At 46.7% G+C, this 27,262-nt stretch overlaps 1 protein-coding gene and 1 long non-coding RNA gene across 9 annotated transcripts in view; both read right to left on the reverse strand.

The window, feature by feature from the left end:
* LOC133510540 (uncharacterized) overlaps positions 1–12,456 on the reverse strand; it is a 28,814-nt gene extending 16,358 nt beyond the window's left edge. The window contains exons 1-2 of the long non-coding RNA XR_009797636.1: positions 12,349–12,456; positions 5,021–5,121 (exon numbers count right to left, since the gene is read on the reverse strand). This is a non-coding gene — a long non-coding RNA (uncharacterized LOC133510540). The remainder of the gene's footprint in view (positions 1–5,020; positions 5,122–12,348) is intronic.
* Positions 12,457–15,176: 2,720 nt separating this feature from the next.
* The window catches only part of LOC133510649 (zinc finger protein 521), a 173,750-nt gene continuing 161,664 nt past the window's right edge, over positions 15,177–27,262 (reverse strand). For all 8 annotated transcript variants that reach the window (XM_061838800.1, XM_061838807.1, XM_061838805.1 and 5 more), the window contains one exon: positions 15,177–15,640. In XM_061838800.1, the coding sequence (XP_061694784.1) occupies positions 15,611–15,640 (30 nt within the window). In that variant the 3' untranslated portion in view covers positions 15,177–15,610. The remainder of the gene's footprint in view (positions 15,641–27,262) is intronic.

Genomic DNA, 27,262 nt, shown 5'->3' on the forward strand with positions numbered 1-27,262 from the left:
CCTCGAGCAAACTTCTCTCATCCTATCTGGGGAGGGTTTTTTTTTTTTTTTTTTGTACGTTGCCGACCAAAACGGCAGCACTGAAGCATGTAAAAAGTTCTCCAGACAACCTTGAATGTGGAGAATGCTGTAAAAATACTCTGTGTACTATTTAAAGACATAAGTGTATACAAATACGTGGCCAATCAAGAAAAAAATAATTATGGCAGTTCATTGTCATTTGTTTTTTTGGCAATAATACAAAGCCAACTGCTTGAACTCTGCTGTTAACCAAAAGAGCAGCACCGAACCATGACAAAGATTCTCAGATGAATTCAAGTTTGGGACCTAAAAGTAAGACTTTCCCATTTGTTTTCGAGAGCAGCACTTGTCCTCGTCGAGCGTGTATCTGGGCTGACTAGGCCCAAAAAGCGGACACTGAAATCACGATCTCGTCTCAATTTACTCACATTTTTATCTTCCTCAGTGTTCAACTGAATGGACCTTTCCCACCTGTCAATCACTCGTACAATAATAGCCAATCAGATCGCCGCATCGGCTTGACACGCCCCTGCCGCCGTGTTGTCCCACAAGCAATGCCGGTTGTCAGTAGCGTGCGCTTGGAAAAGTTCATGTTACGAAGAAAATGGCCCTCAGATGCGCTTGGGGAACGTGCAATTCTGATGAAAGATATCCCGCTAGGTTGCTTCATTTTCCAAAGCCTAAAACACAGTTGACCAAGCGTCTACGATGGGTTAAGGCTTGCGGAAGACCGCACGTACAACTAAATGTGGACAATATCAACAAACACAAGGCGGTATGTTCAAAGGTAAGTGAGGGAAAAGTATCTTCTCGGAGTTTGATTGAATTATTGTCAGTGCAGGAGAACAACTTTCACTTTGGTTAGCGTATCACCGACCTGCTGAATGAAGTGTGTCATGTTTTATGCCGAAGCGTCGGGTTAGTGATACGTCCATTTGCCCATTTGTATCAAATCGGACTTTTAAGACAGGGCACTGGGTTCGATTACGAGCCAAGTCAAACTTTTTCATCTGGTGACTACGGTACTGACTGAGTTAATCACCATTGTTTAAATGTAGAAAATCGAACCGAACTCACTTCCAAGGACGACAATGATATTACTCGTGATCTTTCCAAGTAAAAAGTACTCAACCCCGCTTTACATGCGCAGTACGATTCCACTATTTTATCCTGTTGGATTTCAACATGAAGTTTGTGAGGAGTCAAACATTTTTGCATCGATCGCCAACTTTTCGCCGTAACTCTGACTTTGCGTCCCGCTCCGTCGAAAATCTTAATTCCGTGTACATGTCCTTGCGTGAAATAGTTGAGACATCTCTTAAGAACTCTCTTGGACAAGTCTGACGCATTTGGCCAAAAACATACCGCAATAGTATCTTGAATACGCGTTTGAGAATCGACTTCAAACCTGTTCTTTTCAGTCGCCATTTTGGAAGCTTGTGGGACATGGCAACTGTAACTAAGAGGGGCGGAGCTTAAGATCGCCAGTCGGAAAGGTCCGTTCTGTTGTAGGACTGGCAATTCGTGGTTACACGTTAATTTGGCCTTCTGCCAACTAGTTTAACGAGTGTTTTTTTACCTGCTACCATATTTTATCGGAATAGATTCAAAATGAGTTCGAAAGATTTGAAATTGGACGTTGCGCAGTGGTTGGGAATCACTGCGCACTTTAAACAATGATGTGGGCATTTTACCCAGTTCCTTCCACTGTGCAGATTGAGTTGTTGGCTTCATTTTGATGGATTCCAGGAGTTTTGTCCAGATGCGGACTCACCGGAGTGGTAATTATGCCATCATGTTAAGATAGCGGGGGTTACATTGTGCAGGTGCCAAGGTCCCACGGGGAACTGCCATTGTTCAAATTGTCACATCTGGGCCCCCCGGTCAGATGCCGGGAGGACTGGCACAGCTGCAGGGACCGGGCCTCCGCACCCCCTTCTCCGTCGGGGGCCGGTCGTGGACCGACCCGTCGTCCTGACCAAGGAGAGGGAACGGAAGGATGGTTCAGGCCCATTTCCCCAGGGGTGGTGACAGCACCGCATTTATCAGGAGAACAGAGAGCCCGGTTTTATTCGCGAGGGTGAGGACACTTGCACTGTGTGGAGTTCAACCAGCGGGAGAGCCGCCGTTGATTTCGAGGACAGATTGAAATGTCATCACAGCGCGACGATGCGGACCGAAGCCGGGCCTGGCATCGTCGCGGCGATTCAGTTCCGGAGCGCTGTGGAAAAACACGGACGAAGGTGCTAATCCGGTAAACGTGTTTGCGTGCATACAGTTCTGCCGTTTTGTTTTTAGCCCCAATTACCCGTCGCCGGTTTTATTGGGGCGCGGGGGGGGGCCTGGATGTCTGCATCTAAGAGCCGAGGCCTCTAATGGAGAACACCTGTGCCCTTTAAGTTTATGGAGCTGCATTAGAAGAGAAGCAGCCGGGGATCAGAGAGAAAGGGGGGCGCGGGATGGGGTGGGGTGGGGGGGGACTGTAAGACAACCCCTGGAGAATTAATCTAAAGTCCTTTGCGAGAATGACCTAACGCTGAAATCATCCCGTGAGCGGCGTTGCCTTCAAAGCGGGCCGAAAATAACGTGGAAAAAAAAAAAAAAAAAAAAGGGGGGGGGGTGTGTGTGTGGGGGAGTGAGCCCACCGCGATGTTCAGCATGACACGACAAACTCGCACAACAAGGCGGAATTTGGCACAAAAAGCAAACAGAACTGAAACACTCCCGCTCCGGGTCAGAGCGAGACCTCTTTCCACGCTGGAGCGTCACTCAAGGTACTCGCCTCTTCGCTTGCTCTTAATGCAAAGCACCTTTTCATATTTCATGAGTACTCGGATTTTTTTTCTCATCGCCTTCTGCTTTCCCTTTTCTCGCCGCTTTTTTCTCCTGCAGTGCACTTCCTGACTAGAGATTAAATAATTCCGTCAGAATCCTCTCAGGATGGGTTACCAGCACTTGGCAATTAAACAATTACATTTAATCAGCATGGGGCGACGCTTCAAGTCACCCTCATTTCAGACGTTGATTAAAAGCAATTCTTCAGTGGTTATTGCCGTCGACGCCGGCAACTCGGCTCAGGTTTTCTGCAGTCTGTGCGGCGGGGTCGGGGCCCGGCTAGCAATACGGCAGGTTCGGCGCTTTGGTGGAGGGGGAGGGGGAGGTGACCGGGTATGCGTGTGTGTGTGTGTGTGTGGGGGGGGGGGGGTAGTAACCGTCTCTTGTGGGTAAAACGCTAATGGCAGACCTTCTATTGTCGCTTAAGTCTGAGCTACTTAGATTACTTGGAGGCCTTTTGACCCCGCAGCAGAGGAGACTGGAGGAACAATAGAACGGCGAGCGGCATTTAGTTACAGTATGCTTGTGGGAGACCAGATTTGATGTGAGGGAATGTGGACGGACGGAAGAAGTCGCTTTTATACGTACACATATATCAACGCGTAACACCTCTCTAGTATAAAATACTTCAACGAGGTAGCCACCCGAGTTCTTTTCTTACTCCAAAGTACAAAACTACTAAATTAACTCAATGTTAATTACTGTAAATGTCCATTACAATTTTACTCTTTACTTGTGCATTTAATTCTCTATCAAAAGTCTCTGAAAAAATATTTCCCCTTATGAGTTATTATTATCCTAATTTAAATAATCAAGCTACCAGATAAACTCACCACTATTTTAACTGTCTTGCAGATAGTCACATATTAAAAGTGGTTATGTAACAATAAGTGTGGACATTTAATAGCAAAATCAAGGATGGAAAAATCAAACATGTTTACACAACAGTCAAATAAACAACGCACACATGCGCGGGGCCCAAACAAATATGAATATAGCCGGCAAGCAAACAAAATTCAAACCCCAATGTCACTGCGGTGCTTCCCAAGGCAGGAGTGAAGAAAGGTGAAGGTGGTTTTTCTTCTGTCCGGCGTCCTCATGGTCCTCGTCCCTTTGTCTCCCTTGAAGTCCAAACAGAGCCTCGCTAGCCGCGTTAGCTCGACGCTAGTGCCCTTGTCCTCTCCTTCATGTTCCAGTACACAGGCCTGGAAAACTCACGTTAGCTGGTTGCTAGCGCCCAAGCCAAGTCCCATGCATGCACTTAGCCCCTGTGGTAGCGGCTAACTCCGCCACGTAACGGCGTGATTTAAGTAGTCCACTCAAAGGACACACTATCCCAATTGAACTTTCAACAGTCCTTGTCGAACACGTCGATCAACTTTTGATACTACTTTGTCCTTTCGTTGCCCTCCAACAACCACTCGTCCCTTCCACTCCGTCTGGCCTTTTTCTCTCTCTCTTTTTCCCGCGTCTCCTCAACACGTCACTTCCTGTCCTTCTTAAACAATGGTTTCAACAATAAAATGGCAAACAAAAGTATTTCTTTTTCACAAATGAACACATTTAAATACAAATCCCTCCAAAAGAAAATAAAGTCAGCACACACAGTTTAACAGATATTCCACCACATTGCATAAAGAAAACCTACAAGCTAATTGCTACTCTATTATACTGAAATTTTACCAGTGCCAACTTTTAACCGGGTTCCAAGCACAACTCGCAGCTGAGTGCACGACGCTCAAATGAAAAGCACTTGTGTGTGAACCGTACATCATATTGGAGTGCGAGGTGGGCAAAGCGCTGCACTGTGAAGCACCCCTCAGCTGACGCCTCCCACCTCCGCGGACGCCGCCTCGACCGTCGTGGATCCGTGGTCGAACCCGCCAACAAAGCTTTTCCTCCCACTGCGCACGGAACCCAGGTGCCCCAACGGACTCTTCCAGCCTCTTCATCAGCTGGCGCCCAAAGCCTCAAAACGCCAGTCCTGGCCTCCGACGGCGAACAGTTTTTGGGAAATGGACGAACACGCGGATAAAAAGTAAAAAAAAAAAAAAAATGTTGTCGCGGATTCACTCGGTACAACGGGATATTCAAGTGAAGAGAGACTTAATACTACAATTCTAGCAAATAAATAAATGAACAACATTTAATAAGATAATGTTACCTTTATAGTTGCAACAAAGCACAGCAGCCCAAAAACAGATGTCTGTCGTAGTACCACGGTTGAACTGTGGGAGGCAGTGCGATGCCATGAGGACGTCCAGACTGCCAGGAAAAGCAGAGAAGAAATAGGAGTCCATTAATAATAATAATAATAAGCAATAGAAGCTTGCATTTGCAAGCTCTTCTAGTATGGAATTAGATCAGTGCCACCAGGACTTGAATTTGAAATGTAAAGTGATCACATTTTGAATAGTTAGCTAAAATTCGCTGTCTGAAATTCACCGTCTGTGCCACCAGACACAACAGCCAGCCAATGGCAGTTATGCTTTCTTAGTCACGTGACATCACATATTAAGAAAGCGTAATTGCCATTGGCTGGGTGTTCGGTTCTGACCTGAAGTAACCCTGCCTGGTGGCACAGACGGTGAATTTTAGACAGCGAAACGTAGCCGGTTGAATTGTAAGCATTGAAAAGTTACACTGAAACCCAACAATTCAAAATGTGATCACTTTCCATTTCAAATTCAAATCCTGTTTTCTGTGGCATTTCAAATTCAAATCCCGGTGGCACTAATCTACTTCCATAATCTCGTGATTTTTATAAAACGTGCGAGACCGTTGCTGAACGAGCTTCCATTCGTTTTGTCATTTGCTATCGTTTAAAGTCACAATCTGAGACGAGTGACATGGTCAAACTCTGTTTGGAGAGATTCAACAGGTTTTACAGTCAACTCCGCAGAAAACTCATTTCGGATGATCCCGGCCAGCCGCGCAACAAGCAACAGTCGGCCAATCACACAAGTGAGCGTTGCGCACGTTCCCAACTCGCCGCAACAACAGAAAAACTGCGACAGCCCCGTGTTCTTCTTTGGGAAACAACATGTTGAGATGCCCCATATTCAGGTACTCTACAGGATTATTTTTTTTATTGAACACCCCCCCCCCCAAAAAAAAAAAAAAAAAAAAAAAAATACACGGCACGATTGTTAAGGAAGAAGCAGCAAATTCAATTGACAACTGATCGAGTTCTTTCGATTATTCACGTGTGGCCACAGTTGTGACCAGCAAGCGAGAGCATTTCTGGTCGCGGTTTTAGGCAGCAGAATTCTACACAACGCCGATTTTACACAAAGCAGTCAAATATAGATAAAAAGCCTCCACCGGGGCGGGAATGTCGACTTTTTATTTTTCCTCACGCGGCATCATAGCAGCACTAGCAATCGTCTCCTCTAATGACATTCCCCGAGTACCTCCTTGCTTCTGCGAAAAAAAATCTCATGGGGGAAGCGCTACAAAAAGTGATAATTACATGAAATATACATAGAGAATAAAGGGGGCATGTTTACATAACCAGGCCCATAAATATCTGACTGAGAAGACATTGTTCCACATCTCCTTTTAAGCGGATCTCCTTGGGACGCCATTTTAATGACATGATGGTTTAAAGAGACGCCTGCTCCGTCTCGTTCCATATTTAATTAACTTTTGCTTCTCCCACCCCCCCCTTGTCTGTCGCGCTGTGGAGAGTAAAAAACAAAAAAGGAAAGGAAGCACGACGGAGACAAACACGCGAGATAGCAGGGAGACAATAACAAATAGCTGGGAAAACAAGAGCGGGAGGGAGGTTGCGAGCGGAGACCTTGTCGCGCTTTTGTGAGCTGTTTACAATACAAGAAGATGCAAAGGCGGAGACGCGTGTGGATAAAGACGGGCAGCTGAGTGTAAAGGAGGAACAAAAAAAAAACAAAACAAGTGTAAAACGGGGAGGGAGGAATGGGAAGCTCGGAATACAAAAGCAGACGGGTACGATTGAGACGCGGAACGAGGAATGGACTGCGGCGAGTGCCGGGACGGAACGTCACGGATAAGAAAACGTGGGAATGACATCAAGTCCAATCTCAAACATTACGCGCGACCGAAAAATACCGCCCGAAACGTCCGGTCAGGGTTCATTGCCGGATTTAACTGCTTGCCGACGCGGGACGAAAACCGTCCTGGCTTGTCCACCGATATGAGAGTACAGGTGGTAACAAGTGATATAGAGCTCGTGCGCCTACGTCATAAAAAATCACGTGATTTTTGTTTACTTCGCCATATTGACGGTCAAACGAAGCATTGGTGAAAGTTAATTCCGCCGAGAGGAAACGAAAATATGTCTTATAGCACGACACTCAGAGTTGTGTGCGATACTGTTAAACATTTAGAAGGTGATATTAAACGAAGGTACGTGGAAAAACGAGAGACACTTGAAATTGAGGATCCATATTTAATGCCGAAGATGATGTTTTCGCCGATAAAAAAATTGGACCGTTAATTCGCTTCCGCTCGTCTTGGACAACTGGATCCACACATGGATCAGGTGAGGAAACCGTCGAGATTTACACGAAAGAGTTTGAAAGCGTAGAAAAGTCTGGACGCGTACAAATACTTCGTTGCTGGATCTGTTCTCAATCAAGACTAAATCCCACATCGTGATGGAGCCACTCAGATTTTTTCCCAATACAAAAACTAATATTTAAATAAATGACACCCGGTTTTAACACAAACTCACATTCATTAACTCCGATTGAAAAAAAATGTAGGACAGGGAGGCGGCTCCTCCGTACACGGAAGCGTATTGCTGCCACACGGTTACCTCCGTAAACCTCAGTGACAGATGGTTTATTATTTTTATTAAAATACGCATTGTTCTCAAATGAGTCAACTTGGCATTATAAATACTTCTCGACTATTTGAGATTGAGAAGAATAATTCCTACCTGAAATGAAGCGATCGCTACACAGTCGTGTCTATTTGGTTGGGCAGCTTCCAACCCGTTCAATTAGTAGTAAAAAGACGCTTATCCTCACAAAGGTCACGGAAAAGCTGGAGCCTATCCCAGCTCGCTTCGGGCGAAAGGCGGACCGCACCCCGAACTGGTCGCCAGTCAGAAACCGACACCATCACTGAGCAGGAATCGAGCCCACGATTTCTGCACATTTGTGGATGAGAAACACAAGCTCAACCTGATCAACACCCACACTGATTTCTTAACACTTCTGAAGAGCTGTGCACACTTACACGAACGTCTTGACTACACACATTTGCGCTCGCGTCCAGACGTACGACGTTGCAGTTCCCAGCACGGGTTTATTTTACATTTCGAGCGATCCGCAGCGAGTGGACTCTGCATTATTGATACTTAAGTCCCTCTTGTTAAGCAGCAAGTTATTTGATTTGATTTGGTTTCCAAACCTCAGCTGGTTTATATTTCATTGTTTGGTGTTACGGTATACATACATTTTTGAAAATTCTGCCCCCACACCTTCCCGGCGAAACAACAAGAAAATGTGCAAGGTCTGGCAGCTCGTTTGTACACTTTTTGTCATAAAAAAAAAAAAAAAAAAGAAAAAAAATTTACTGATGACTGCGCCCCTAACATTTGTTTATATCATCCATCCATTATCTGAGTCGCTTATCCTCACCAGGGTCACGGGAGTGCTGGAACCTATGGAAACATTTCAAATCTGGCCCGCCAAATATGATTACAAAATTGCCCAAATCATACCAAAATCAGGACTACATTCATTGGACTTTGTCCGTAATGCCCGCCCATCTCTCTCTCTCTCTCTTTCTGTCTCTATCTCAGTATCTCAATCAATCAAATCTATCTATCTCTCTCTGTCTATCTATCTATCGCTCTCTGTCTCTATCTGTCTGTATCTCTCTATATTTATCTATCTATCTATATCCCTGTATGTATCTGTCTATCTCTCTCTCTTTTTGTCTCCATCTATCTCCCTGTCCCTTTCTCTCTATCTATCTATATGTATCTGTCTGTCCATCTATCTATCTATCTGTCACTCTCTCTCTGTGTCTGTCTTTGTATCTATCCATCCATCTCCCTGTCCCTCTATCTATCTCTGTGCCTATCTATGGCTGTATCTCTCTCTCTATCATTCTCTTTCTGTCTCTATCTATCTATCTATCTATCTCTCTGTGAATCTGTCTGTATCTCTCTCTATCTATCTGTATGTATCTGTCTATCTCTCTTTTTGTCTCCATCTATCTATCTATCTATGTATATGTATCTGTCACTCTATCCACCTGTGTCTGTCTTTGTATCCATCTATCCATCCATCTCCCTGTCCCTCTATCTATCTGCCAGCTAAGTTGCTGATTTAGCACTAATACACAAAGTTATTGGTTCACATTGACGTAAGTACGACTTGTACGGTGTACACCAATCGGGCTATTCCAATCTCTCCGTATGTTTTTCGACTATTGCTACTTCCGCATTGGTAAGGTACAAATAATAAAGAAACAAAACGCCATCCATGCCGTAGTCACTTTGAAAACGGAGAAACAAACCCAAGCGAATCTTAAGGTCGCGACGTCCATTTTGCTGACACAGTTCCGAGGTGAAAAGATGGCGCCGTGGATGTGGAGTGCCGTTGTGAGAGATTGGGTTACCCCCAGACGGTCCCGGCGGACCTGCCGGCCAAATGGATCCGGATCTCACGCTCGGGCGCCCATATTGAACGCCGTTAAGAAGTCTCCGAGGTCTCCTTGGGTAAGAGGAATGAGCAGCCTGACGTTGTGGAGTTTGCACCAAACTCCCATTTTTACACCAAAGCTGAGTGACAGCAAAGCGTCACGAGGGGAAATAATAACGCGTGGCCCGTTCCCAGAAACGTTGACTCGGGTGTTTAATTACGCAACTTCAGATGCCAAGTGAAAGTGCAGTTCAAAACAAAATAATAATTTAAAGGACTCTTAGGTAGAACTGCCGCAAATTTTCACGCACGCAGGCAGACCGGTCTCCGCGGACCCTCAACGTGGACGCACACGGCATCGCGGCGCCAATTGCACATCAGAAGTCCTTTTTGATTACGGGGCAGATAAATCCTTCGCAATTTCTCATTTACACAAATGCGGCTTACAGATCAAAGTGGATCCGCTAATGTACCGTTTATTACACAAACGGTTAAGCTTTAGAAATCATTTCAAAATCCACGTCCATTTCCACGTCCGTCAGGAAATCTCGTAGAACAGAACTTCACTGGTCTCGGCGCAAAAGTGGCACAGTGCTTCATTTTTAGTAAACAATAAAGTCCTGAACTTCGGAGGCGACTTTTGGTGCAAAGTCTGTTAAATATAATTAAAAAGAAAAGAAAAGCAAAGCAAAATGCAACACACACACACGCGGCTCCTCTGCAACATCTGCCTCGAATTGTCCGGTTCCAATAAACGGGCCGACGTTCGCGCCTCAGCACCGCCGAGGTTCTAAGTTATCGCTGAACGGGCCATCCGTTCTGCTGCTTTCTGATGGAAGAATACGGGGTGGGGGGCGGGAGCTGTGTAATTATACGGCTTTAAACGAGCCCCCGAGAACGTTCCTGCCAACGCGCCCACAAAAATCTCACACTTTGGCGCGTGTCAGGAAGGCAACTCTCGCACTTGTGTGCGCGGGCGCGTCTGCTTAGGCTGCCGTTAAGAGAGCGGCCGCGGTGGTTCCGATGCGCCTCGCAAGTGGATTTAATTAAATCATAAATATGAGCTGGAGGCCGCCACCCAATTTAATGTAATGGATGATATGGGCCAGTCCGTCTTTGGCAAAGCAAAGTTCTGGACCCGATCGAATGCCCTTGAAGCTTATTAAAAGTGTTTGGCACGCGGACATGCTAGCAAAGTTGTTAAATGGATGGCGTGGCTCGCTTTCAGGAAGGCGGCTCTTGCTGGACTGGACCATATCTGATTTTGACTGAGGGGTGTTCCAGCTCTCAAGAAAAGAAAAGTTGTTTTTGAAATGAGAACACTACATTTAGAGGAGAAAAAAAAAAAAAAAAAACAAACCATCAATAACATTAAGAATATATGCATCCATCCATCTATCCATTTTCCGAGCCGCTTATCCTCATGAGGGTCGCGGGGAGTGCTGGAGCCTATTCCAGCTGTCAGCGGGCAGGAGGAGGCGGGGTACACCCTGAACTGTTTGCTAGTCAATCGCAGGGCACATAGAGACAGAAAACAGTCCCACCCAAATCACACCTACGGGCAATTTAGAGTGTCCAGTTAATGTTGCATGTTTTTGGGATGTGGGAGAAAAGCCACGCAGGCACGAGGAGAACATGCAAACGCCAAACAAGGGGTGGCCGGGATTTGAACCCGGATCCTCAGAACTGGGAGGCCAACATGCTACAGCTGCGTCACCATGAAGAGAAAATAATTAACATTAATATGTGATGATTTGAGACAAATAAACAATTCCATAATCGGATAAACTAAGAATATGTGAAATACAACCAATGAATAAAATAAAATAGCCATTAACTGGACACTCTAAATTGCCCCTAGGTGTGATTGTGAGTGCGGCTGTTTGTCTCCATGTGCCCTGCGATTGGCTGGCGACTAGTTCAGGGTGTGTCCCCCCCCCCGTCTCCTCCCCCTCGACAGCCTCCGGCACTCCCGCGACCCTAGTGAGGATAAGCGGCTAAGAAAATGGATGGATGGAAAATAAAAGCCCTCCATCCCTTTGTTTTCTTCAGGTACTTCAGATATTCGATACACATGCCTACTAACAGAACACAATGGAGATGTTTTAAAAAAAAACAGAACAAATTTTAGACAATTTTTCATCACTTTTTTGAAATCATAAGTTTATAATACAGACAAATGACGATACCTTTAAACAATTTGGGATAACTCATTTGACTGTGAGATTTTTGTGACACGTTGACTGACACTATTTAATTGGAGAAACACACGTGTGTGTGTGTGTGTGTGTGATATGTTTGAAGGCGCGCCTGAAACACACCACATTATTGTATGGTTGCCAAGACAACAAAATCAATGTTTTGGAGTAACAATCACAAAGCCCATGGAAAAGGCAATTGGGAGACCTGAACGGGCAAGCGCGAGCAAGGAGGCCTACAAAGCAGGCTCAGTTACAGCAGTTCCGTCAGGAGGAATGGGTGAAAATTCCTGCCCATCCAAAACATTGAAGTCATTTTAAAGGCAACGGTATCAAATACGAATAGAATGTACCGTAATTCCGGGCCTACAGAGCGCACTTGGTTATAAGCCTCACCCGGTATATTTGTAAAGGAAATACCATTTGGTACGTACATACGCCGCACCCGTGTAAAAGCCGCAAGTGCCCACATTGAAACATGAGATATTTTCAAAGAAAAACGGTACACAGAGAGTTTAAGGCAAGCGCCGTCACGCTAAAGCTAACGCTAGCGCGGCGCTAACGCTAGCGCCGCTAACGCTAACGCTAGCTTTAGCGTTAACACGGCGGCACTGGCGTTAAACTCTTTAACAGGGCCGGTTAAAATAAAAACATACCTGTAAAACAATCACTGAGACACGGCAGTAACATGCTAGCGCAGCGCTAACAGGACGTCACTAGTCAAAGCGACTTCCTCGTCACATATATTCCACCGGTCTCACTCTTACCTTATCCCCTCGAGTGCCCCCTTGCGGACGTTGAAAAAAAATGCACAAAAATGCTGCATCGCCGCATAAACCGCAGGGTTGAAAGCGTGTGGGAAAAAAAAAAAGTCGCGGCTTATAGACCGCAAATTACGGTATGTAAACTTCTGAATTAAAAAAGAATTGCTTCCAAAAATTCCATCTGCCACAATTCCGGCATTTATAAAATAGAACTAATTCCAGTGATCCTATTTGGCCCATAACAGAAAAAGTTTGGTCTGATATTGGGTCGCTGTGAGAAATAAAAAGCTACTGTCGTTTATTATGATTTTTTTTAATAGCGTATGTAGACATCTGCCGTCGACTGCGCGTGCGCCTTGCGATTGGCTGTCGACCGGTTCGGGGCCAAAATCGCTGGAGGTGGGCTGCAGAGGAGAAAGAAAATGGACGCATCGATGGATGCGGCAGAGTGTGCGCGAGTGGGCAATACAAAAAAATCACAAATATGATGCGGTGCAAACCGTGGATATGAATTTGAATTTTAAACAAACGAGCGATATTATTTTTGCAAAGGCATATTTCCCAAAAAAAAAAAAAAAAAAATCAATGTTATGGGTGATGAGCATTTACGCTCGGCATCGTTCGTCATTTGCAGTCGCGACACGACCAAAGTGCATAAACGCCGTTGAAATATGAAAGCGACGGACAGATGTTGCGTGTCTCGTCTCATTCCGTAAATCCCGTTTGTCGGTGTCCCGTAGTGCTGGCGGCTCCCTAAATAATAGACTGACAGCGTGGACCGCACGGGGTGATGGGTAATGGAGTCATTAATAACGCGGACCTCCCTCAAGAAGCTCAGATGTTCGTTAGCCCGAGCCACGAGGGAGCCACGGGGAAATATAAAGCACTTTAATATCAGAAAAAAACAAAAAAAAAAAAAACCCATTGTGTTCATGCTGTCATAGGTCCCGTCTGCGAGGTTAATTGCAAGTACACACATTTATAGAGTGCGTGGACGGCAACCTTGAGGGACCCCAAAGCGTCCAAACCAATGTTCAAATCGGAGCACATTTGTGCTCCTTTCACTAATGCATCCCGTAGGACTAATTATTGGATGCCAGTGGAACTGTTTACACTTTTTTTTTTCCAGGGCAGACACCGACGTGTTCAAGGATTTTACATTTTTACTGCGCCGTACGACAACATCTCATCTAACAGTATCAAATGTTCTGATTTTATGTCACCTTGTAACGATATTTTTTTTAAAAAATTGTATTGTTTTTCGATTTTTGGTCCTATTCCTGTGTGGAGTTTGCATGTTCTCCCCGTGTCTGCGTTGGTCTTCTCCGGGTGGGCACTCCGGTTTCCTCCCACATCCCAAAAACGTGCAACATTAATGGACGCTCGAAATTGCCCATAGGTGTGATTGTGAGTGCGATTGGTTGGATGTGCCCTGTGATTGGATTTTTTTGCGTCTATTTTCGAACCAAAAATCGGTACTGGAACGCCGCCGAAAAAAAGCTGGAAATAACATATTGCGCGCGGCCACACCAGCTGACCCACGACGCGCTTTGTTGTGAATTCCGGCGCCGCCGAAAAAACCCGGAAACGACATAATGCGCGCGGCGCAAGCATTTGACCAACCCACGACACTTTTTGTTATTGTCAATTCAAACGCCTATATTTCTTCAATTATTTTATTATATAAATTATTTAAACTATATATGTATTTCTACTATGCAGTTTATTATCAGGAAAAGGTAAAAAAAAAAAAAAGCTTTAAAAAGCCCAATTTTTTAGGCTTGGAACGCATTATTTCTTTTTCCATTCAGTGGATTGTGAAACATTGATTTGGTTTTTGAACAAATCACTTCTCAAACCGTTTTCTGGAACGGCTTGTGGTCGAGAACCGAAGCTTCACTGTATAGGTTTTATTTTGCAGTCGAGGGCGTATCTCACTCACTTAAGACAATAAAGAAAGACCAAACCATTTTCCTCATACTTTTTAATATTTCCATCACATGTGCAACACAAAAAAATAGCTCTGCTGAAATACAAAGCTCCTGATTTGTACAATACTTTTGAGTAACATTGGCAATAACTGTCCTCTTGCCGCGGGGGAGATTGAGCCGGAGATTTCCTGTAAACGGCGTACGAACGATTCTCGAGTCCAAAATGTCAAAACGTGAAAGTTTCATACAAAAGTGCATCTCAGGTTCAATGAATGCAAAAGATTTACACAACCGAATAATCTTTTTTCTTCTTCTTTTATTTTCTTTTTAAAGTGTAGTCGCCACGGCGGCTTCCGGCCGGAACCGATTGCGACGGGAACACTGCGAAAAAGACACGGAGGGGGCCCGATCGTGTCGGCCACTCTCCAGGAGGAGCCCGGCGGACCAAATCGAGCGCATCCCGAATCCAGAATTAAACAATATTCCGAATTTCGGTCGACGCTCGCACACCTTTGTCCAACAAAAACATCGAGATAACAAAATAAAACTTAAAAAAAAAAACCCAAAAAGAAAATCCAGTCGTCTCCAGGCTTCGATGAGCGGTAAACATCAAGAGTCGAAATGTACATGTTGGGTTCAGCGGTCCGGAGACGTCCCCCTGCTCTCGGAGCCACGTGGGAATGTTTGTTTTTTTTTTTTTCCAGTCAGGACGGCGACGACCTCAACCTTCCGCAAACGTGTCTTTTGCATATGTCGGCATCCTTTCCCGCGGCCTCCTCATCTTCATGATTGACCCGGGACGGCACGCCGCTGAGCCTTTTTTTTTTTTTCCTCATTTTTGAGTCCAAAATCAAGCTGATTGATTTTTTTTTTTTACAGACAAACGTTAAAACTGTACAATGGCAAATACTGTATAAGATTGCAATATAGCTGTAGTTAAGCAACACATGAAGAAGTCTATGTACAAGCACGTTTTTTTTTTAAATTCCGCAAACGACGGGCAGTGTCATTTTGCTCACGTTTTGATTTCCTTTCTTTCTTTGTGTGTGTTTTTTTTTTCCCCCCTTTCTCTTGCACGCGGCGGCGTCGCTCGGCCTCCACGCCGCCGAATCCCTAAAGCGAGAGAGCGAGCGGGACGGCGCGCTGGCTTTAATTGGCGCTCGGGCGGCGTTCGCCGCGTCACGTCGTCCGCTCTGTCGTCGTCGGCGGTCATCTGGGCCGCGTTAGCTGCTGTGCTGAGTCAACGTGTGGTTCTGCAAGGACACAAAAGGAAACGCGCTTAATGGTCTCGGCCATTTCGCCGCACTATTAAACACATGTCGACAGTCGGGACAAATCATCATACGTCTCTAAAATATTCCCCTGCGGCATTATCCTGTCGTGTGATTCCAAAAGATTCGTCTTCCGTGACGTTCAATCATAAATGCAGAACTTGTTTCATGTTTTCAGTGACAAATGTGCAGTTTTGCCGTGGCGTCGACCTGGACAATACCAACGAGAAGAGCCAGAGGGGGGACTACCGTCATTTCCGGCCTATCAGCCGCGATTTTTTCAGACGCTTTCAACCCTGCGATTTATGCGGCGATGCGGCTCATTTGTGCGTTTTTTTCTAACGCCCACAAGGGGGCACTCGAGCGGAAAAAGGTAAGAGTGACACCAAATATATGTGGCTTATGGCCATCCTACTTTGTGAACGTCAGATCTCTGAAGCCAAGTGGGTTTGGCCCTGGTTAGTACTTGGACGGCTAAAATACATACGGCGTAAAACTGAGCCAAACAAATATGCGTTCATCTGAGATGACACGCTGTGGCGACCCTAATGGGACAAGCCGAAAGGAAAAGAAGAAGAAGAAGAAAAAGAGACCGGATGTATGTGCCGAGGAAGTGACTTTTACCAGTCTGGCCGTGTTAGGGCTGAGCTAGCGTGTTATTGCCGCGTCTCTGTGATTTTTACCAGTGTGTTTTCTTTTTTAACTGGCCCCGTTAGCGCGGCGGCGCTAGTGTTAGCGTGGCGGCACTAGCATTGGACTCTCTCTGTACAGTCTTTCTTGGTAAATATCTCGTGTTTCAATGTCACTTTCAACGTGGGCACTTGCGGCTTTTACACGGCTGCGGCGTATGTATGTATGTACCAAATGGTATTTCCTTTACAAATGTACTGGCTGAGGCTTATAACCAGGTGGGCTCTGTAGGCCGGGAGTGACGGTACTCTCCAGTAAGGAAAGTCCTCATTCCCACAGATCAAAGATACTGTAGTATGCGCCCACTTGTATGTGTTGCCCGGTAAAGTAGCTTGTGTTTGAAGGTTTGTAGTTATTGTAACATATATGGTAATATTTGTTAACCCGTCTATGGTATTTCAAATTATATGGTGGCATTCAGAGGTAAGTTTTTGTCATTGTCGTTTGAACATTTTGGTGTTCTTACATGCGACCTTTAAGTTTCTTTTTTTAGCAAGTGTTGGTTAGCTTATTTTTACCGTAACATCGATGCAAATTTGCGTTATCACGTCTATGGCATCGTGTGCTATGTTTTAGCGGTTGGCGAATAGACTGCTGTTCAACAAAATGAAATAGTCCATTTCCATCTTCCAAGCCGCTTGTCCGCACAAGGGTTTGGTTGAATATTTGTATTATGTTACGAATTGGCGCTTTTGGGCCGACGATCATTTCACTTCCAGCGCAAATCTCGACAAATCGATTTTTAGCTTTGTACGGTCGTCGTTGGTCGTCCTTGATGAGCCCGCTAACAGACGACGGCCATACCAATGTAGACAAATATGATGTGATTTTTTTTCTTCGTTTTTTTCTCAACAACGTTGGCCTATAGGTACACGCTACGTTTTGATTATCTTGACATTTCAACATCATCACCATCAGGCTTTCATTATCCCCATTCCAATTACCTCGCACCCGAGTCAGACGCGAGCGCTCGCGGATCGATACCCTCTGGATGCCGGGATTAAGCTAGCCAGAATCCGCTTCTGACGCCAAAGCGCAGCACCTCCAACAGATAACATCCCTCCCCGCCCCCAATGCTCAGAAATATTACAAATCCCAATCAAAGGCCGTGGCCATGGAAACAAATCCATAACGAGGCGGTGGCACACCGGACGGAATACTGTCCTTGGAGTCTCGTTTATTTATCCTGGGCTGCCATCTAATCAATGGACGCACCACCACAACAACAACAAACAAATGTACAACGGGGGGATTATTCAAGTCAATCTCGACATATGGAAGAGTATAAAAGGTAGCACGTTTTTGTGATTCCACCCCACATCGATGCAGGTACACTGACACACGCACGGCCGCTGATTGTCGCGGGGCAGCTGTGCCAGGTTCTTTAAAGGGAGCCCCGACCAGGGGTGTGTAACTGGTGTCCCCGGTGGGCAGAATCCAGGTCATCTTTTGAAGTGACTGCTAATCCCTTTAATGCAAACTACATGCCCCACTTGCCGCGCTGACTTTAGAACGCGGCCTCGGACTCGCGTCGACTGGCGCGGGCTCACACGCACCTGTCACACGTCCCGCTCGCGCGCACGCAAGCGCCAGGCCGCCATTATCGCGCCGGCCGCTTCATTAGGAACACAGCGTAGATGGTTGGGTTTGAGACCAACTTCACTGCGTCAAACCGGGAAAAATATATTTCTGATATTTTGGTTGGCCCTCAATTTACCAACTAATACGGGTAAGCGGCTCAATATTCATTCATTATTAATTTCATGATTTATTAATGGTAATTTTCGAAGTTAGGGCTAACATATTGTAATTTAATCGCATAATTAGCTGCTGTAGAAATAATACAAGTCGTCCCACTGTTTCTGGGGTTACATTAGCATTGAATTTTACACATATTTGTTTTAACAATTACTATTTGCCCCTTCTGTTGCTTTACAAGCACAATAGCAAATATGACATATCATATTTTCAAACAGCTCTTGTGATGAATGCCATTAGTTTGCGCAAATGTTCCGAACAGTGAGCTAAAATTACTTCTTGCTGGAGTCTAACTCAGTGATTACTGATAAAATACTACTACTACTACTGACAATAATTGTAAAAATTAAAATGCAATGAATAGAGGCCTGCACCCTCATTTTCACGGCGAATCTGTCAAAATGATCGTCAAACTCTGATGCCATTGTGCGTCCACCTAAGCGCAAGAAGCCTCGGTAACTTAGCGTTGCCCGTTAGTCAAATACCAGCTTCTGATCGGGTTTGTTTTGGGCCAATCCATAAGAAGGACTTTGTGAAAATACACGCGCTAGTATTTGCCCAAAATGGCAGCTTCAGATGAAAGTGGCCAACTTCCTGTTCAATTTTGGGCACGGGTACCGGAGACTTTTTGGTGTGTTCCATTATGCGTCCACCGTCTACCAAATTCTTTTTTGGGCGAGTTTGCATGCAAAAAGTGTGCAATTTTCAGGCATGTTGAGGCCTCCAAAATACGACTGAGTGCTCCAATCCTGGTCACTGGGAGTGTAGTGTGGTACACCCAACCGACTTTGGTGCAGGCAACGCAGGTTCAGTTCCACTATATGTTATTACTTGTGAGTGACTGGCACCCAGTTCACCCAGTCCGCTTTTTGACCGAAGTCAGCTGGGTTCAGCTCCAGCAACTCGCGACCCTAACTAGGATAAGCCTTTTTGAAAATGGATGGATGCTACAATGCTACCTAATGCTCAGGCGCTAATAATATCTTCTCATTATATTTAAAAAGAATAATAATAATAATAAAAAAAAAAAAAGGATTAGTTGGGAAGTGGTACTTTGTACGAGCCGCCGTCCACGCCGCGGGCGCGAAAGCGTTTTGGGCAGCACCGTCGGGCGACTATTAACCTCCGCTGCATTGCTTGGCTCCCTCCTTACCCTTTCGGCTGCCTCCAGATGAGGCGTTTAAACACCTCCACGGCTTTCCCTTCAGCTGCGGCGATTACTCCCCGACAGGTGGGCTAATAAGCAGTTTGACGGTGGAGCAGGGAGAGTGACCCCCCCCCCCCCTCCCTCACTAGGAGTTTTCTTAAAAAGAGACGGCTTCTCAGCTTGCCGTCTTGCAGAAATAAAGCTCCTCTAAGTGAGTCTGGGAGGGAAGTCCCCTTGGGACGGTCCCCGCGAACCCACCCTCTCCCCCTCCCCCTCCCCCTCCGGTGAAGACATCCTCGGTGTTGCCGAGGAGGGACAGGAGCGCTGCAACCTTATTAATGAATGCGGCCCATTACCCGTCAGCCCGACTCCTCGGCTACTCCCAGAAGCCCCCGCGGTACGTGACTTCAAATGGCAGGATATTGACACGGAGAGAGCAAAGCGGCTCGGACCGCGTGCGCCCGTGCGGGGAGGCAGACGGAAACAGAAAAGTCGTGCACGCGCCTCGCCGTGCATGCGTGGACCCCAACGGAACGTCGCTCCTCGGATATAATGTAGGGCTCGTAACAGCTATTAGAGGGGAAAATAAGCCCTCTGGGGAGCAACTCCGACCCCCCCTCCACCGCCATCATTGCATGTCTCAGCTTTGTCTGACACACACACGCACACGTTGCATTCCTACCTTTTCCTCAGACACACTGAGGGCTTTCTCAAGGACGGTGTTAAACGACTTCAGTGGCAACCGAAGGGAAACGGGAGGGAAAGATGAAGGGTGTTGTTGAAAGACTGAAAATGAAACTGATGCCGCCATCTCCGCGGACGCCCAACTCCGCGCAGAGTCTCTGTTGTGAGTGACGGGGACTTGACGTTCGCTTCTTCTCGGGTAGGTTCCGCGCGGGGTGAAGCGCGTGCTAGCAAATTAGATGTGGAAATGGAAAGAAACGAGCAAAAAAAAAAAAAAAAAACGTCCAGGCGGCAAGCAGGATGTCACTAATGGTGTCACACCAGAATTACTGCAATTTAGGATTAGATGGCCTCCATTAAGCCTTTTAGCGCTTGTCTCAACGCCTTCCTTGGATGGCGTCCTATTCCCCCGGAAGCTACGACGCTCCCCTCTCGCTCCCTCCAAACCTTAATCTCCTCCTCCACCCTTTCAACCACCTGCTGGAAGGTTCCGCAAAAAACAGAACCAAAAAAAAAACAAAAAAAAACCCCCACAGCAGTCTCAACGAAATGACATTTTGCTCCTATCGTTGCCACGATTGTGCACCACGTGAGGATGGGCAGTGCGAGCTTCTTCCCTCTCCGTTCCCAGGGTGCTGCTTTTCAAGCCCTACTTTCATCTGATTTCATCACCCCACAGCAACACTCCTCCGGCGCAGAAAAAAAAAAAAAAAACACCCCGCAGCATGCAAACAGGTGCAACGTGTCTTACGGAATTTAAGGCCACCGCGGGAAGGAGAAGTCGGACGGGGAGTTTGATTTCTGATCTCTCTTTTGCGTCGCGGCCCGTCGCCGCGGCCTCCGCCGAGGGCTTCCGTTCTCCGGTGAGGCAAGCGAGGTGAGCGGCTTGCGTCAGCGCCGCAGAGGAAAGCGCGGACTTCTCCAATCGCTTTCATGTGAGCGAGCCGCATTAGACGCGAGCTCTTATTTTACGACATCACAGAGAGGGAAGATGTCGGGCTTAATCGCGCCTCTACCAGTGTTTGATTACTTTCATGTTAATGATAACGTAGCCCTGTGTCTGCGCTCCTGCCTGGTGTTTTGCAGCATGTTAACGCCAAAGCCAGGCTTTAGCCGCCGGTTAGAAAGCGGAGTTCATTCCACAAGCCGCTAGTTCCGAGCTCTTGATTTGGAAAATAAAAACTGTTCGGAACCACAAATGGATTCCTCATCCACTCTTTTCGTGGCAAATTTTCTAAAGGATCATTGCAATTTGACAACATGCATTGAGTTTTGCAGTCTGGCACTTATAGATCGGTTGCACGTGACGTCATGCTTGATCATCCGGGTACCGGACCGCCATCGTTGCAGACAAGGAGCCAACTGTCCATCGTGATCGTCGATCCGACTCGAGTAAATCATCATGCCAGATTTTTGTTGTGTCTACAGATGTGGAAATCGGGGAAACGGGTAGTCCTTATGTCCGGATATTGTACTTCAGGGAAGTCTTTCGGATCCTTTGAAAGTACGTCGTTGTGGAGAGTATGCGCATCGATATCTTCACAGACTTTGATCTTCTGTACATATCTAGCTTTGGCGACATCATCGAATGAATTAAAGTAAGCAGAAAAAAAGCGTCGATGCCGTCTACGCGACGCCTAGCTTGTCTGGAGGGATAGCGGCGATTCGATCGAGGGCGCATTTTTATCACGAGATTGCAGGCCAAGGATTCGTCAGGATACCTGCTTCCGATTGGAATCTTGAGTTTTGGCAATGGGTCCTTGAGACTTTTTCTCGGAGAGCTATGATAATCGACAAGTCTGGTTGTCAAAATTTCCTGGCGGTGACACTAAGTATGTTGAGGCAGCCCAAAAAACCGAATACATACACAGGTGCAAAAAAAAAATACACATTTTTAGGATGTCCAACAATTCATTTAACAATGAAAGTGGTGCGAAGAGGGTCTTTGCATCTCCGTTATTCAGGAATTTTAGTGCAGTATGTCCTGGCTTACGCTGGTTATGACCTGCGGATGGAAGCGCCAGGTTCGGATGTACCTGTTATCAATTTTACATCACAGTTGGGGAAAGATCCATTTTAAGTTCTTGGTGGGATACTGCAATGGTCAGATGGGCGTTCTTGGAAGAAGCCCATCAAACACGTTTGGGAGCAACATCTGGGTATAAAAATCAGGTGCCATCATCTAGCTATTGGCTATGCTAACAGTTGACCTTGCTCTTTCTATCCATCCATCCATTATCTACCTCTTTTCGCAGGGAAGTAGCTTCCTTCCCTTTCCCCAGCCACTTCTTCCAGCTCTTCAGGATGGATCCCGAGGCGTTCCCAAGACAGCCGAGAGACGTAGTCTCTCCAGCGTGTCCTGGGTCATCCTCGGGGTGTCTTTCCAGTGGGACACGCGGGGAACACCTCACCGGGGAGGCGTCCGGGAGGCCTCCGAATCAGATTCCCCAGCCACCTCATCTGGCTCCTCTCAATGCGGAGGAGTAGCGGCTCGACACTGAGCCCTTCCTGGATGACCGAGCTTCTCACCCCATCTCTAAGGGAGAACCCGGACACCCTGCTGAGGAAACTCCTTTCGGCCGCTTGTATCCGAGATCTTGTTCTTTCGGTCACGACCCAAAGCTCGCGCCCATAGGTGAGATTAGGAACGTAGATCGACTGGTAAATAGAGAGCTTCGTCTTTTGACTTAGCGCCCTCTTTACCACAACGGACCGATACAAAGTCCGCATCACTGCAGACGCTGCAGCGATCCGTCTGACGATCTCCCGCTCTAAGATACTCAAACTCCTCCACTTGGGGGAGGATCTCCTCCCCGACCTGGAGAGGGCACGCCACCCTTTTCCGACTGAGGACCATAGTCTGGGATTTGGAGGTGCTGATTCTCATCCCAGCCACTTCACACGTTTTCTACTGCTCAGTTTTATTCATCTTTGTTTGATTCTGGCCATCTGGAGGTCCCGTGGTACTACGCCGCTACTCACAGGTACTACGACAGGTTTGGGGGAGGGGACTCATGGGTGTCGGCGGGGACACGGTTACGGTCATCTCAATAATTGGGACACCGTTTTGTCCTCATTTTACGTGGATTTTTTCGTCACGTTGCAAATTGATCAAGATGTTAAAGATCAGTATGTGTGGGCTGCATCCAACTTCAGTTTAAGAGAGTTGAATGTGTTGCGCTACATCTTGGATTATGTGCAAAAGTTCTGCTTTTGTTGTGTTAAAAAAAATAACTAAATAAATAAAGCGGGAGACGAGGGCGTTGCATCCGGGCTAGATCTTTAATGGCGCGTTGAACTCAGTCCAGTATCGACTGCGAGCGTTCCCCACAGTAAACCTTCTCCGTCTTTGACCTCAGGCCAGGCTTAGCGCCGGCCAACTTCGCCCGAACCAAGAACACAATCAAATAAATAAATAAAATAAATAATTGAGCAGTTGGCATTCTCCACAGTCATCACTTATCGGGCCACAGGGAGGGATGACCCGCCCAAAACACCCGTGTTGTGCCACAAGCCGCCTGGTTTCCTTGGCAACAGACCGTCTTGTTTAAGGTGAGGTGGCCGGGGGGAGTGGCGGCGGCGGCGGAGCGCTAACGGCAGACAACAAGGACGGATCTCCGCGGCTTCCTTTTGTCGTCTTCCCGCGGAATCCTCGCTCGCGTACGATAGCGAGCGTGCGGAGGCTCGAAATGGCGGCGAACGACTCCGTGTTTCCGAGGGGTTAACCGGAGACGGCGGACCCCCCCCCCCTTTTTTTTTTTTTTTTTTTGCTGCTTTGTTGTCGTGAATGATCGTCATTAGCTCGCCTTCGCACACAATCGAATGGCGCTCGAAATCGGGCCGCGCGGCCATCCCGCTGTTTGACGGAGGTAGCAAAACAAGCGCGCGACCGCTGCGTTATTATGGGGCCTCATTAAGCGAGGGGAAGGCGGGAGACGAGCGAGGGGAAGCGTCAGCGAGAGGGCCGGCGAGGGGAAGCACAAGAAGAGAAGAGGAAACACAAGAGAGCGATACAAAGTGGATTCTGAGGTGATGGCAACACACGCGCACGCACGCACGTACACACAGATGCCTTTCCAGCCAAAATGAAGACTATGACTAAAGAAGCCAATTAAGGCCTTTCTTCGGGGAGCCATCTTGGGAGGGGGATGGGTCTTCGTGGGACATGAGCCCTGGGCAACATCCTCTAATTAGACAGAGCGAGGGGGGAGGCTCTCCGCTTGTCACTGGGAGGGAGATGGCGTCCGTGGGGTTCCGCGTGTCAGTCCCAGAAACAAAAACACAATTACTCCCACATTTAACCACTTGAGTCTCAAACGCGCTTTGAAAGGAGACGCCGGATCGACGAGCTCGACGCCGGCGCGCTTTCAGGACCGACGCGGAGGCTGAGCGCTAATCCGCCGATCAGCTTTTTAATTGACCGACATTGTTCGGTTCCCGTTTGAGCAGCTCGAGTTACGTCACCGCGTTGTTGCAAGTCAGGATCGGCTGAATACTTCAAGAGAGATCGTACTTTGCAACGCTACTGCGCATGTCTGCCTCGTAGATCCCAGGTTAGGGATTCCAGTCTCTCTACGCGGAGTTCGCTTGTGGTCCCGATGCTCGCGTCGGTTTTGGAATAGGATACGTTCGGACTGGAATCAGGTCTTTTCCAAAATGTAGATGAAAAATGCATATTTTGGCAGAGCAAGTGATCGAACGACTTGACGTCATCGAAATCCGGCACGTGGCGTAATCACACAAGTGCGGTTGCCGTCGTTGGAATCAGGTCAAGTCAACTGCGTCCGTCCGTCACGGTGGGCTTAACGGATAATCGGGACTGCCGAAAGGATCGTCCATAGCCTCGCACGCTCAAATTATTGTGACTATTTTTTTTGTAGCGCCTTCCCTCTGGTCGAACAAGCCGCACCAAAACCAACAAACCAAAAATTAACGTCTTAAAAGATTCCATAGTGACACTTTCCACATCGCTCCGGCGCCGTTATTACTCCCATATATTTATCAGCGTCGTGCCGTCACTGTCATGAGCGGGACTTGGCAATGTCACCGCCCAGAACTGTTTCACATTGGGACTGTAATTAGGCAGGTTTTTAAATTGGACTTTTTATCAGTGGGATTGGCCAGTTCGTTTGTGCCCTGAGTTGTATTCACTGACAGTGGGAATTTCCGCTACTGTAGTCTTGAGTTGTCCTCGTCAAAGCATTTCTGTGCAGCCACAGCTTAGACCTGTTTTAGTTTATGTTTCATAGTCAAGTCCTCGTTCATGTTTCCTAGTTTTTCGCCTTGTCATCAGACCTCGCTGCATGTCTTTTGGACCTAGCGTTTCCGTGCCGCTGCCTTCTCGGACTGCTTACACCGTTTATGACCTCAGCTTTGAATAAAACTACGCCCAACATCATGCCCTCGTCTCGGAATCCTGCATTTGGGTCCACCCCCGCGCCGGAGGTTCGTGACAGTCACTCGACATCACTTGCACGATTCTTCGGGTTTTCGATTCATATCGCTGCACTTCTGTATTATGTCTTAAAGTGTCTTTTTTAGGCATATTAAAAGGCTGACTCTTAATTTCGATGTCTCATTTAATTTTTGGATGAGTTACGCAATATAGTTGAGTTCCGTGTCATCGTTGTTCGCCGTCGACGCTTTTGGAGTCGGCGGAAACAAAGCCGGGTGGCGATATGTGTCACTTTTGGGGGAAAAAAAGAAAAACACCGACATAAACATTTAATGGTAATCGAAAATCCAGCATTAATCAAATCACTACCGACAGCAAATAAAAGCTGCGGCGGTTTTCCTGAAAAGCACAAACATTTTTTTTTTTTTCGGGGTGTGTTGTTGTTGATTCCTCACAGTCGTTAGAAAAAGTCAAGTCAGAAAGTAAAGACGACATGTTTGCACAAGAGATGCGCCGACGGATCGGGGCACGGCGCGCTCTTTGTTTGGATTTAACTTTCCCTGGTGGCGCAACTCAGGAAAGAGAAAAGAGCTCAAAGGCTTCTGGGAGTTTTTTTTTTTTTTTTTTTTTTCGTCATGTCTTCCCCGCAGACAATGCGCTGCTTGCGTGCACATATCAGAACCCAGAAAGGCAAACACGCGCACACCAAAGAAAGCCTGCTGAGTGGGAGAAAATCCTCCCAGGATGGCGGGCGCCGCCGCGCTGTCCGAGTCTGACGCGTTGTGTCCCCGTTTACTGATAATTTACAAACACGTTGAAATATTAATCGCGGCTCCTCACGAGCTGCCGTTTTTTTTTTTTTTTGTCGTGGTTTTCGGGTGCACGACAATTCGAAACGGCGACGGTATCTGAAGCACCTGGGGTGATGAAGACAAAAGCAAGTTGTCATATAAAAGGGGCGGGGGGAAGGGGGGAAATACATATGCGACGCTCAAACGTTGTGAAAGTGTCGTCACGTGCGACAGATGAAGATATTCCCTGAAAAGCCGCCGTTTGAAAGACGTGTAGGGACAAACCGAGGACGTTTGGGCTGTTTTGGGGGCCCGGGCTTTTAGATTCATAAAGAATAATATTCAAATTTTGAAATAACAACAACCCCAACAACGCGGCGGATCAGCTGCTAAAGCGTCGGCCTCACAGTTCCGAGGTCCCGGGTTCGATCCTGGATCCGCCAGTGTGGAGTTTGCATGTTCTCCCCGTGCCTGCGTGGCTTTCGTCCGGGCGGGCACTCCGGTTTACTCTCACATACCAAAAAACAAGCGACGTTAATTGGACGCTCTAAATTGCCCCTAGGTGTGATTGTGAGTGCGGCAGTTTGTCTCCATGTGCCCTGCGATTGGCTGGCGACCAGTCCAGGGTGTAACCCCGCCTCCTGCTTGTCGACAACTGGGACAGGCTCCAGCACTCCCGTGACCCTTGTGAGGATAAGCAGCTAAGAAAATGGACGGATGGATGGGAAAAACCCAACAACATTCAATTCAGTGGTGGTGAAAAAGAGACTAAATATTGTCAGTCATTTGTCAGGTATTTGGGGCAAAAAAAAATTTGAAAAAATAAAGAAATTTTACAACAATAAAGTCGGATTGTTTTTAGTAAAGACTGAGAAAAATTTGACAGAAGCTTATGACAATATTTTCATAAAAAAGTAAAATGATTCCTTTTTGATGCGTGTTTTTGACTTTATTATCATTATGATGAGATTACAACTTCCCCGCAAATAAAAGTAATATTATGACTTTATGTATTTTGCAGGGGAAAAAAAAATTTTCGTCTTATTTTTGTCTGATTATGACTGGATTGTCAAAAAAACAGAAACTCTTTGCATACAAATTTTAACTTAGCATCATGAAAGTGCAACTTTTAACCGAGC

Source organism: Syngnathoides biaculeatus, chromosome 13 (genome assembly GCF_019802595.1).
Source record: "Syngnathoides biaculeatus isolate LvHL_M chromosome 13, ASM1980259v1, whole genome shotgun sequence".
NCBI lineage: Eukaryota > Metazoa > Chordata > Actinopteri > Syngnathiformes > Syngnathidae > Syngnathoides > Syngnathoides biaculeatus.